This window comes from Symphodus melops, assembly GCF_947650265.1.
Source record: "Symphodus melops genome assembly, chromosome: 22".
Taxonomy (NCBI): Eukaryota; Metazoa; Chordata; class Actinopteri; order Labriformes; family Labridae; genus Symphodus; species Symphodus melops.
This window is the reverse complement of record NC_136712.1, coordinates 6877551-6890745: the sequence shown is the minus strand read 5'-3', so window position 1 is coordinate 6890745 and position 13195 is coordinate 6877551. Positions and strand designations below refer to the sequence as shown.

The following is a 13195-nucleotide window of genomic DNA, read 5'->3' as shown; positions in this document are numbered from 1 at the left end:
GGAGAGTGTAGAGCTGGTTCAGTGTTCCGCGGCAAGGACGAAAACCGCATTGTTCCTCTCGGATCCGAGGTTCGACAAACGGCCAGATCCTCCTCTCCAGTACCCTGGAATAGACTTTCCCAGGGAGGCTGAGGAGTGTGATTCCCTGGTAGTTAGAACACACCCTCTGATCCCCCTTCTTGAAAAGAGGGACCACCACCCCAGTCTGCCAGTCCAGAGGCACTGTCCCCAACCTCCACGCGATGTTACAGAGACGTGTCAGCCATGACAGCCCCTGCACATCCAGAGACTTAAAATACTCGGGGCGAATCTCATCCACCCCTTGCCTTGCCAACCACCTCGGTGGCTTCAGCTTGGGTGATGAACGAGTATACCTCTGAGAACTCGGCCTCTGCTTCCTCAGTGGAAGACATATGACGGTGGGATTGAGGAGATCCTCAAAGTATTTCTTCCACCGCCCGACTACATCCCCAGTTAAGGTCAGCAGCTCCCCACCGCAAACAGTGTTGGTGAAGCACTGCTTCCCCCTCCTGAGGCGACGGACGGTTTGCCAGAATTTCTTCGAGGCCGACCGAAAGTTTTCCTCCGTGGCCTCCCCGAACTCCTCCCAGGCCCGAGTTTTTGCCTCCACAACAGCCCGGGCTGCAGCATGCCTGGCCTCCCGGTACCCGTCAGCTGCCTCAGGAGTCCTATGCGCTAGCAACGCCCGATCGGACTCCTTCAGCTTGACAGCCTCCCTTACTTTCGGTGCCCACCACCGGGTTTGGGGATTGCCACCAGAGACCCTGCAACCACAGCTCTGAGCAGCTGCTTTGACAATGGAGGTGGAGAACATGGTCCACACTTGGACTCAATGTCTCCAGCCTCCCCCGGGATCTGTGAAAAGCTTGTCCGGAGGTGAGAGTTGAAGAACTCGCTAATAGAGGGTTCAGCCAGACATTCCCAGCAGACCCTCACTACACGTTTGGGCCTGCTGAGTCTGACCGGCTTCCTCCCCTGCCAGCGCATCCATCTCAACACCAGGTGGTGATCAGTTGACAGCCCAGCCCCTCTCTTCACCCGAGTGTCCGAGACACACGGCCGGAGGTCAGCTGACATGACAAAGTCTATCATCGACTTCTGGCCTAGGGAGTCCTGGTGCCACGTGCACTTATGGACATCCCTGTGCTCGAACATGGTGTTAGTTATGGACAAACTGGGACTGGCACAGAAGTCTAATAACAGAAAACCGCTCTGGTTTAGATCAGGGAGGCTGTTCGTCCCAATCACCCCCCTCCAAGTCTCACTGTCGTTGCCCACGTGAGCGTTGAAGTCCCCCAGTAAAACAATGGAGTCCCCAGTCGAAGCACTTTCCAGCACCCCTCCTAGGGACTCCAAGAAGGCCGGGTACTCCGCACTGCCATTCGGGCCGTAGGCCGAGATGAAAGTGAGAGAGCTGTCCCCTACCCGAAGGCGTAGGGACTCGACCCTCTTGTTCAACGGGGTAAACTCCAGAACCTGGCTGCTGAGCTGTGGGGCTATGAGCAAGCCCACACCAACCCGCCGCCTCTCACTGCGGGCAACTCCAGAGAAGTGAAGAGTCCAGTCCCTCTCAAGGAGCTGCGTTCCAGAGGCCAAGCTGTGCGTGGCTATATCCAGCCGCTACCTCTCGACCTCCCGCACAAGCTCAGGCTCATTCCATATCCCAAAGGCCAGAAGCTGCGTCCGGTGATTGGGTCGCCGAGGCCCCCGCCGTCGACTGCCGCCCGATCCACAATGCACCCGACCCCTGCATGCAGTCTTTCAGAAGTTAATACAGAACCTGATTTAAAAGTACCGACTCAAGTTTTGTTAAGCTAAATTGTGTGTGTGTGTGTTGCTTCCCCGTTCTGCCGGCAGATTGTGTACTCACTGGAGCAGGATGACGGAGCCAGGAAACAGAGGCTGGCCTTCAAGCTGGAGCAGGTGGTGGCCTTCATGAGTCTGGAGAGCTGAGGACCGCACTTCCCAGGGCGCACTGGGAAGAGACCCCATCAGAAACCGAGCCGTGCCTGAGCGAATACCTGTCCCCATCTTTTTCATCATGTGACTTCCTCCCTCCGCCTTTTGAAGATGATGACTTCTTCCTTGACCTTTTTTCTGCTTCCTCTTCCCTGAAAGATATTTTGTGTTCCTCATCCACTCTGCTGCATAGACTAGTTTACCTTAATTCATCTGAGGGGTGGTTCAAGCTGTGGTCTGTGTCTCCTTCAGTGCAATGCAGGAGATCCTTCAGCTTCACCACAGGGAGAGCTCCGAGGGGTGACTGCTTGAAAGCAGCCATATTGGCAAACTTCAGTCCCCCTGCTGGAAGAATAGAGGGAAAAAAAACATTTTTATGTTGCCTTCAAGAATTTACACTGATAGGTAATTCTTTCAAAACCACGACGCTGGTGTCCATTTTATTGAGAACTGTTTTAAAAATAGGATAGATCAAGTAAACCATCTCTAGAGTCCTCTTTATTGTAGTCCTATATTCAATGTACGGAATCAAAAGGAAACATCAAAAATGATGACTGCAAGCCAAATGAACACCTACGAAGGAAATTGATGCAAGGATGGTTTGCCAAGTTTACACTGTACCTACAAGCAAAGCATACATATCTGTGGAAATTTGGGGGCGAGTCCAGGCAAACCAAGAATGTTCTTGTGTTCTTTAAATGTAGCTGGAGTTGTATTTAAGAAAAAAGACTGATGGGGGAAGGGAAGGTTTAGTGCTTCTCTGAACTTTTCCTTTATTCAAACATGACTGACACTAAAACTTTACAAACCAGAGCATCCCCCAATCTACAGTATACTCCTTTGCAACATTCACACATCTTCCCTGCCCAGCTTACATTTACTTCAATGAAAATGCTCATGATTTCTGCTTCCCTCCGGCTTATGTGGCTATTGCGAAATTTACCTGTTAGACAAAAACCTGGAGGGCCTCGACCCAAAGTGGATCCTCTGTAAGAAGCACACAACCAACTCTGGAAGACAGCGTTCTGACTGCTCATCCAAACAACTGGAGCAGTCTTTGCCTGGCTCTTTCCTCTTCTAATCTTGGCCGCGATGGTCTATCAAAGCACACATTCACCCTCACAGATACACACATGATCAGCAGCTGCCTAAGATCCTGAATGCCCAGATATTTTCAGCAAACGAAGAGCTGTCTGAAATGTACTGGGTAAGAACTGTCTGATCAGTAAAAACAAGAAGAATGATTTAATGCAGTGCAGCCGGCTGACTGCTCCCTAAAGGGGTCTGTTGTGAGAGTAGCACTTCTTTCCCAGGATGTTCTTATTTAAAGACTTTTGTGTGGAGAAATCAAACATGATGGACTAAGTCGGTCAGCCAAAAACCAAAGGAGCTTGAAATTTTCAAAACAGTCAAAAATGTATTTGTAAAGTGCCACTGAGGAACGTACAAAAAGGACTATGTAAAAGACAACCACTTCTATGAGAAAGAAAACATATTGTGACTGGAAGTTTAAGAAACCTGTGTGATTTTTCTGACCTCAGTGTGTCGAGGAGAGAGGCTCTGTGGGCGAGGTGATCCTATCCTCTTTCTCTTTCCATCGTCCCGAGTCTCTCCGGCTCTTGGCACACCGTTCACCCTTGTGTCCGGTTCCTGACTTGCCAGTTTTCTTTCTGTTTTGCACAAGCGTTGGAGATGGTAGCTAGTTGCATACGGCAAAACCCCAACTCTTGAGTGTGTAACTGTTGAGGCGCTCTTGTCTGTATTAGTGTAGTTGTCCTCAGTGGCGGCAGAGGGCGGCCTTCTCCAAGCCTCAAATAAAAAAAAATAAAAAAAGGAGACAAAAAAATAAGAAAATTTCTGATAAAGCGGAGCAGGACAAGAAGTGAGCATTATGGCAGGATATACAGTTAACAATAGACATTCAAAGTAGATACAACTTGTTGGAGAGAGCGACTGAAAGAGAGATGATGGAGGCGCCCTCCGTACCTTTTGACCTCTGCCCTTTCTTTTGCCTTGACAACGTGCCCCATGTGGTGATGTGAATGTGTGAAGACCGCCCTAGGTCCACCTTGGGTCCTTTATTGGCTTTTTAAGCGCATGTAAAACGTAAAAAAAAATTAAGAAACTTATTTAAAAAAAAAAGTGAAAAATAAGAAAATTAAGCCTTGCAATGATGATGTGGATGTGTTCTTTTATCTTTCTTTTGCTTGGAAGAATCGAGATGGAGAAAGTGGATTGTTCATGTAATAAAAACTATAACATCGTTTAAGGTGGAACCTTTATCAGTTGAAAGCCTTCTGCAGAACCTCATGTCCATGGTTTTTGTCAAGTGTTAGATGCTTAAGAAAACAGATACTATATACCCTTGCATGTTGACCTACTTGGATGGTATGAAATGGAACTGCCTTGCTCAAAGATATTTATATACTTCTACTAGGGTCTTTAGAGTTACAATTTACAACCAAACTGTTCATTTAAGATTATGGATCTCACAATTAAACATGAACTGTTTTTTTTAAATTTCCTATCAAGGTATTGTGTCCTCTATTACAAACCATTGGTGTTTAGTGACAGCTGTGCCTCCTCTGTGGGTTTAGTTTTGGTACATTGAAGAAGACTTTGCTGCTACTACATCTTGTCTGGAGAGTTTTCAAATGCATCACATCATATAATCGTTATATTTCCTTAATTTCTTTCCCTTATTATGATATCTGTGTAACTCAAAACATTGTTCAAATTGCTAAAAAATGAGCACAATCAGAGGAAGTGTGTTTTTCTACAAAGATTTGTTTCTTTAAAGCGAGCATGCTTTTTCTCATTCAGAAAACGTAAACAAGTCTTTTACAATACAAATCAACAGATCTTGAACTAGAGAGGCACATAAAGTTTGTTAGTAGACATGTTTAAGACTGAGTTTGGCAAGTGACTGTTTTTTTCTTAGCCTTTAAGTCAGTTGTATGTGAGATATCCAAGTCATTGTCCATTCATTCCTGTCTGCAGCTAAATGAATGTCTGTTTTTACTACCTGGAGGGGTACATTCACAAGGTGTTTTTATGTAAACATATCAAACTTATACATATCTGTGATTGGAATATGAGGGGATAAGGATTGATTTGGTATCTGTGGAGACACAGTTGGCATTAATATTAAATGACAAACTTAATAACTCTCAACAATTGTGAAGAACCTCTTTCATTCATGTAGCCAATGTAAACTCGGTCTAGATACCCAAAGCTTCCCCTCACAGCCCTGTGTTCATAAATAAAACAAGGTGAGAGTCCTGGACTGTCATTGTGAATCTGCCCCTAAGGTGTAACATCTTGTCTTTCATTTTCTCCTCGCCCTGTCCCTCCTGCAACAAAGGCTTTCTGCAAGTAGCCACCTTGTTGCCAAGAGCATCGATAAAGTTTCCACCTTCAAACGTATTTTAGGAACTAAAAATGTCCTCCTAGCTCAGTGTTATAGCAGGTGTTACAGAAACAAGCTAGCAAAGACTTTTACTAGACCATATTTGAAAGATAAAGAGTATCTTATTGAGAGATAAAAACGAACCTGGGGGATATAAGGCGAGCTTCTCTAACTTTGTTATAATTAATTGTATACCTGTGTATGTAAATATAATGCATTCCTATTTTGCAGTCAAGAACAAAATACTATTTGTAATATAGAATAAACTTTATTATGAAACCAAGCATTTCATTGTTGTGTGTTTCTTTGCTCTGTGTGTTTTCCAGACCACTGTCTTATCTGACGACAGCTAACTTTGAATAATACTATTTATACCATCAAAGTTTAATCTGAATATCATAGTGCTCTGAATCTAAATTATCATGGGCCAGATTGAAACTTTGACATGCTCCTTATACCAGAGGGAAACGGCCTCCTTCAGGACACACACTTGATAAATATTCAAAAATTCAGTCAACCTCAAAGACCTCTTCACAGGCCAACTGTGGGTGGAGCTATACAGCCACAACACAATTCCAATCTCTATTTCATTTTACAAATCTCAAAGAAGTATCAGACAAACATGCTCTATACTTACTCACTATAGCTCTGAATGTTAAACGTATTGTCACATAGAGACTACACAATGTGCTGTCACAGAGCTCTTTCTGTTGACAGGTGTTCCTCAGTCAGACTGGGTGTTCAGGGATTTCAAGGCCAGCTCAGGTCTCCCACTGTCTGGTTCAAGACAGTACACAAAAAAGAGTAGACTTCATTAAAAAGAGGACAAACTGCTGTAAATCTAATCAGGGTCTGTACAGTTGACTAAAAGCATGTCAGCACACAAAAGAATAAATACTGCACTGCATATAAAAGTAGGACAAGACCCTGTAAGAAACTGCAAATCAATTCCCCTCCACACCATTGCAGTGTATGGGTGTAAAGGGTAAAACCTCCTAACCTATAGATAGAGGTCAGAAGAAGCTCTTCCTCCCTTTGTTCACAAACATTTCTACGATGGACTGCTGTTGCCATGTGTCTTTTCACCACCACCAATGTGAGTTAAAGATTTCTTTCTACTTAACATAATCCAGACTATTATTATTTTAGCAATTGAAGTACTTAATTTGAAGATTGTGCATATGATTTGTTTGAATAAATGTTGTAATGAATTAATTTTTTTTTCCTTTAGAATCATGGCAATCAGCAGTACATCTGAAGCGTGATTTATGTTAAAGGATTTAACTAAACAAAATTCCATTTCCTGGTGGTGTGTGGCTCCAGTTTGAACAATAACCTACAACCCTCTCCCAAGAAATGAAAATCCTGATTTAATGAGACATAATGGCCCAAATCATTTTTGACTCAAGTATCCAAATGATTACACTTATAGTTCTATCCAATTCATTCAAAGTCTATGGCCTGACTTTCCACAGTGCCAATGGGGGAAGATAAAAAAAACTTGAATGTCGGTCTGGATTTATTTTTCATTAATTGTCGAGCCATAATCGAAAAGCTTCTCTGTAACCGTGTCATTTCTATTTTCTCAATACCCAATGTGAAAAATCAAAGGCATTCCAAACACAAGCATGTATGTACTTCATTTTAAGGGCCCACACACAGCTTCCACAGCTAACTTTTCCCAACATCAACTTTTTTATTTTTGCTTAAGCAGCACAATAAAACATACTACTACCTCAGCATAACAAGGCCATCTCGAAACAACTTCCATGAGACACACAGGACTTTAAAAGTCAAAGGTAAGCTGAAAAAAGACGAATAAATGGAAAACAGGAGTGACAGATTAGGAAATGGAAAGTTTTGTGTAGCAAAAGGAGGGAGGAGGGGGGTGTGAAGCGTGGAAAACAGAGTGACACCCCGCTGGAGGGGAGGCTGCAGAGTCTGACGGGGACCAGAGATTGAATTGGCCTGGTGTCACCCTCCATATACCAACCAGTGAACTGGGAGTAATGGGTGAGAAATAGAAGGGGGAAGGTGGAAGAAGGGAGCGCATGACAGGTAGGGAGAGAAGAGGGCGGCCGTGAAGTGTCACCCTAATTCTCTGACTAGTGAGGTGGAAATAATGGAGGGGTGACGGGTTGGGAGAGGTTGGACGGAGTAGCAGAGGGGGCAGGATGATAGAGAGGCGGCTATGATTGCTTCTCACTGGGGGTAGTTAACCACACTCCCATGATCGCCGGGACACTTTCAGCCCAAACCCCCCACCCTCAAGAAGAAAAGAAATCTGTCCACGTGGTAGGTTGAGTGATGGACAGACCAGGTGGACACAAGAGGAGTTTGGTGCTTTTGAGGAGATCACGTTAAAAGTCTTGTGGGGTTACGGGATCAGTGAATCGATAAGCCTGAACCTGCAGCTTTGGGGACGTGAAACAATATTCATCCTCTGGCCACCTCAGCTTAACAGACTTATCTTTGAGACAAGAGCCTATTAGATTTACTGTCAGCTGAGCAATTCTCAAGATTTATATCACTCCATCAGCTCCTGTGGCAAAGTTCTCTTACAAAGAAAGACATGTTTGAGTAAAAGGTGCAGGCAGGAGAGTAATGTCAAAGAAAAATAACAGGATTGCACACACATGGATCAGTTTGGCCTGGCAAATGGTGCAGTTTGTGATGTAGCTAAAACACTCATTGGCTTTGGAGCATAAAGACAGCAGATGAGAAAGAGGGGGTTTATCTCGGGCTTTAAGGTGTCAGACTCTAGCAGGTGCAAAAAGCTTTGTTTTCATCATTATCTCTCGCTTGTCTTGATATTTTTTTTAAAGGTGGAAGCCTCTTAAAGTTCACTCATCATCACTTACAGCTATGCTTTTTCTTGTGGCTCTCTAACAGCTTGACAGTCCTATGCAATTACTGTTTCAAAAACTGAATCTAAACGTTTATTTTTTTTTTTTGCAGTAAATGTCAGCCAAAACCATTTTAATAATCACAGATGATCTATGTTATTGCCAAAAGCAGTTTTGGAGCGAAGTTTCTCATGTGGCTGCTGTTTGGACTGTCTGTTTTGGAGGATGAATGATTGGACAATGTTTGACAGGTCCAATTTCACTTATGGACTCAGAGGTATTGACAATTGCACACAAGCATTAGTCTGTTCTCCTCCGTCTGCTCTGTCTTAATCAATGTTTGTGTTGCTGTTTGCAGCAGACTTTACTGTACAGCATGAGACACTCTAAACACTACAGATGGAAGATGAAGACACAAGCCTGTCTAAAGGTTTGAACACAGAATCAACCTTGAAGCTGAGAGGGAAAGCACAAGTGTCAAATCAATGAGTACAAATAAGTATGTGATATTATTCTCCAGGGTCCATGCTTGGATCTGACTGCTGAGCCACAGCTGCCCCCCAAAGAAGCCAATACTGGGTGAAACTGTTTAGAATACTTAAATAAGGGAAACATTCCCTCATTCCCCTGACCTCCACCACATCTAACATGCTACACATCCTGCTATGCTAAACATTACCATTGATCTCTCACAATCCTACCTTTCCCCTACTAGCACACATACACACATACTCAACATCCCAGACACACACACATGTTCTGCAGTCTTTCCTTTATGTGGTCCACAAATCTTCTCCCCCATTTCAGCTCCTAATCAATAACTACCATGCAATTCCCTCTAAACGGCACATTTACTCCCTGGGCTCCAGCACCATAAGCTCCCATCGAAACAGGAATCACAAGAGCTGTTTGAGCCTCTACAACACAGTGAATTGATTATCTGGTAAAGAAGTAGGCTGTATTTATTATAAATGTATTGTCTGCTTACACGTGGAACATAGATTATTGAGCTGAGAGCTAAGCAACAGACAGGTGATAGTATGAAACCCCTCTTCTGCATAAACATGGAGACATGCATTGGCTAATAGAAGAGGGGATGTTTTTCAGACGGTGGTTGATTTGGCTTCACTGTGAAAGATGGACCATTCACTGCTCTAACTTGTTTTGAAATTCATAAGAGAGCTTTGTAACGAAATCAAACTTCTGCACAATCATTTCAATGTTGTATATTGATGTTCTTTCTAATGCAAACTTTATGTCAGAGTGTTACTTTTTGTTAGGGTTACTTTTGCAATCACACTAAGACAAGTACTCCTTCAACTCCTTCATGGTAATCCTACTATTTAGTTAGGTAGCTATAGACAATTGAAGGCAGGATGTAAACAGGAATTGAATCTAATGAGTACTGTAGGTAATGCATCTCTGCTCTTCTAAGAATCAAGCACTGTGCATGATAATGTCTAAAAGCCAAAAAATCATTCATCAATCATAGTCAGAGGCATCAGTGTTTGTGTGAGCATGTTCAGGGTGCGGGCTGGGGGAAGCAGACAAAGGGCAGCTCACTATCACTCTCAGCCACCTGTGGGCGTCTGTCCCTGGCGCAGTCACTCTCCTCATTCCCGCCATGTTAGCCTGTCTACAATGGACAGGAGCCCATCAGCTGGGCTCCGATTTAGCCTGTCTTTGTGGGTCCATTGCTGCATGATATACAAAGAAGAATCCCGCCAGGCACAGAAACACACAGATGAACACAAATACCCACAACCCCCTCCGGAACAAAACACAGCATACGTGAACAAAGCGGCAAAAAAATTCACAGCTTCCCCAACACCAACATTATGAATATGAATAACCCTCTGGCCAAGGCATCGTCTGGCTCTGCCATTCTGTGATGCATTCAAGCTTTCAAGATGTCAACAGTGTGACAGAAGGGCAGACTGACAAACAAATCTGACAACACAGCGTGGGCCGACGAGCAGCTATAGGCATTAACCAATGATCAGGGGCGCAAAAAGTTTGTCCAAGGATTATCTGTATGCATATCGTTTAGTAAAGAAAATCTAGACAAAGCACGGACACCAACTCAAGCAATTTACACAATAGATGTCTATGTGGGGAAACAAAGTTTGCATTCAAGGGGCCGACTTGTTGGGGACTCTTGACAACAGCTTGCTGAGAGGGTACAGATTGTTGAGGGGTAGAAAAGATGGCAGGAAGAGCGTCCTCTAATCCAATTCAGCAGCAGCCATTTGAATAATTGATGTGGGGACATAAATTGGTCCATTCCAGATGTCCCCTGCTCCCTTAATCAATACTGATTCCCTTAATCAATGGTTGGCTGGCCAGCCCAAGGCTTTGGCTGTCCCCCCCCCCCCACCCCCAACACAGCCACACCGCAGCCAAAGCTTCCCACAGTGGCGAGTCACAGGTGGTTGGCTGCAAAGTGGCTGTTTGCGGTGATATGCTCTGGGTAATTGAGGCTCTTACCCAGAGGGGTTGGGGTGGTTGAGAGCAGCGGTGGGGACTGCAGATTGGTCTGGTGTCTCGAGGAGACGTGGTTTCCACTGGGAAATGACTACAGAGAGATTCCATGACAGGCTTAAAAAGAAAACTATTACCATGTGCAGACCGGATTCAGAATGAGACAGAAGAATATGGACGCACAGGAGGTTGTTACCTAGCTTAAGTGATAGTCACATTGGTTAGGGCTGCATAGAAAAAAACTTAAACCTGCTTATTTGCATGATAATGTTGAAAATGTGGCGTACACACACACAGGCAGATAGAGGTGCTGTATGCCAGGATGCCAGGACAGAGAGGTGCAGAGCGGTGGGTGACAGCTGGGTGGCACAGCTGGGAAGACAGATAACTCTCAGTCAGTTGGAGCTGACTAAAACAGACCAATCCCTCCTCAGAAGGCTCAACATAACTTCCCCTGCCTCTGCTCCATTCCTCTCGCTATTCCTGTTTTTCCCTTTAAATGCCTCTCTTTCAAAATGCCTCATTTTCTACCTTCTTCATCCCTGCTTGTTACATCGCTCAGCCTTTCAGTGTCCTCTTCATATCTTTCTCTTTCAAATGTAGCCCACGGCAGACGGGACACTGGCAGAGTGCACTTGGTCTGAGTGGTTTTGAGCTGACAACAGGACGCTGCAGTGATCCATCAATGTTCTCACTTTTTCAGCCATAACCACTTCTCTGTCTGCTCCAGCGCTTACAGCCATCAACAGGTGGAAACTACAGGAATTCAATTTGTTACCAAAAAAACACCCATCATTTAGGAGATTTTACATTTTGTTCGTAAACTGAATACACTTCTGATCAAGATTTGCCTTGCATTTTTAAAATTAAGCAAGATAATTTGACATTTGAGCACCAGACGGAAGAAACATCGAAGCCCCAATTTGCCATCACAAAACAAAGGTGATATGCACACTGCATATTAACTTGCACAGTTAAAACACATGTACTGAAGCCCGTCCATCTGAATATGATCAGAATTTATTTGGAGTTCTGTTTTTTGTCTCTACAAGTTTCAGAAATAAACATCTCATCTTTAAATGAGTAGGTTTTTACATTACTTCACTAGCTAGTGGCTTGCTGTGTCCTTCTGCCATTGGTGCCGCTTCTTTACCACATAGTAGATTGAGCTGGTTTTATTTTTATTTATTTATTTTTTAAATGACCATCTGTAGGACTCTTCGAGAGGAGCCTTAAAACACCATAGATTAAATTGACCATTCAAGTAAAGATCAGTCAGTTTTCTTAGTTTGTCACTCTGAGTGAACCTTTCAGTTCACAAAGCTTTGTATATATTGTTGTGTCTTGAATAAATGATGTACAATCACAGTATGGTTGAAGTGCAGTATACCATACAACAATAGGCAGTTCAAAGCCACATGAAAACTGCAGAGTGTATGCACATGATTGTATGTGTGTTGTTTTGAGATAATAGACTTGACAAGCAGGTGTGTTTGAAATCACATGTATTGTATGTTTGTATGCTCGACTATGATTCGCACAGTGTCTCAGCTCTGAAGCTGTGCATTGAGCTGCCTGGCGCCCTGGCAGCATCCTTTTGAGGGAGCTGTTGCCATAATCGATTTACACAGCAATCACAGATATGCACGTAGCGACCTTCAACAAGTCCTTGAACACGATGTCTCTGCTGATCTAAAGCCATCAGCAGAAAGTGATTAATGAATCAGTTGTTTATGTGCGTGTTTAAAGTCACAATAACGTCAATTTGTCAAAAGAATCGCTGCAGCAGTGATTATTCAAGAGGATACATTATACCTGCTAATGTCACATGAAATATCACATGAGCAGAGACAGTGAAGAGAGGTTCTTTCTTTTCCAGTTATTAAGAAGTTAATACAGAAACAGTCACTTTTACAAAAGACAGCTGCAGCAATAAAAACCTGAGCTGTCTGAACCCACAACTACAAGAAATGTTCAGTAGAGTGGCATTATTTAAACTGCAGAAGAAGAGCTGTCAAGTTCACACTGATATTTCCTCCCACTTTTACACTATATAAATCCCTTCAATGTCTGAGGTTTATTTTACTGGCTTCAAGCATAAAGAAGTGGGTGAGGCCAAGGCTTCCTGTATTCTGTCGAGGAGGGGAAATAGCGAGTGAGACACTTATTGTGCGACGCTCGCTCACTGTCAGTATCCATCTGTTTACCTTGCTGCCAGAACGGCAGTGGTGATGGAAAACAAGCGCTCTCCTCAAAGGCTATTAAAAATGAATGAGGTGAATGAACAGATCACACTCGGGCCATTTTATGCCACAGGTTGAGAGATCACCTCTCTCACTGAGAAACATCTCACGGTAACAAGATAACATCAAATTCCCCACCGCTCCGAGACACAAACGCACACAGCTAATGAGCCTAGCAATTAACTTCCAAACGTGTAACAAAAGTTTGTCACCAGGGAGACAACAAACCTGCTGTC

The 13195-nt window shown here is 43.8% G+C and overlaps 1 protein-coding gene across 2 annotated transcripts in view; it reads left to right on the top strand.

The window, feature by feature from the left end:
* plxna4 (plexin A4) overlaps nt 1–5675 on the top strand; it is a 202843-nt gene extending 197168 nt beyond the window's left edge. For both annotated transcript variants that reach the window (XM_079335713.1, XM_079335712.1), the window contains exon 32: nt 1879–5675. In XM_079335713.1, coding sequence (XP_079191839.1) covers nt 1879–1974 — 96 coding nt within the window. In that variant the 3' untranslated portion in view covers nt 1975–5675. The remainder of the gene's footprint in view (nt 1–1878) is intronic.
* Nucleotides 5676–13195: the final 7520 nt, after the last annotated feature.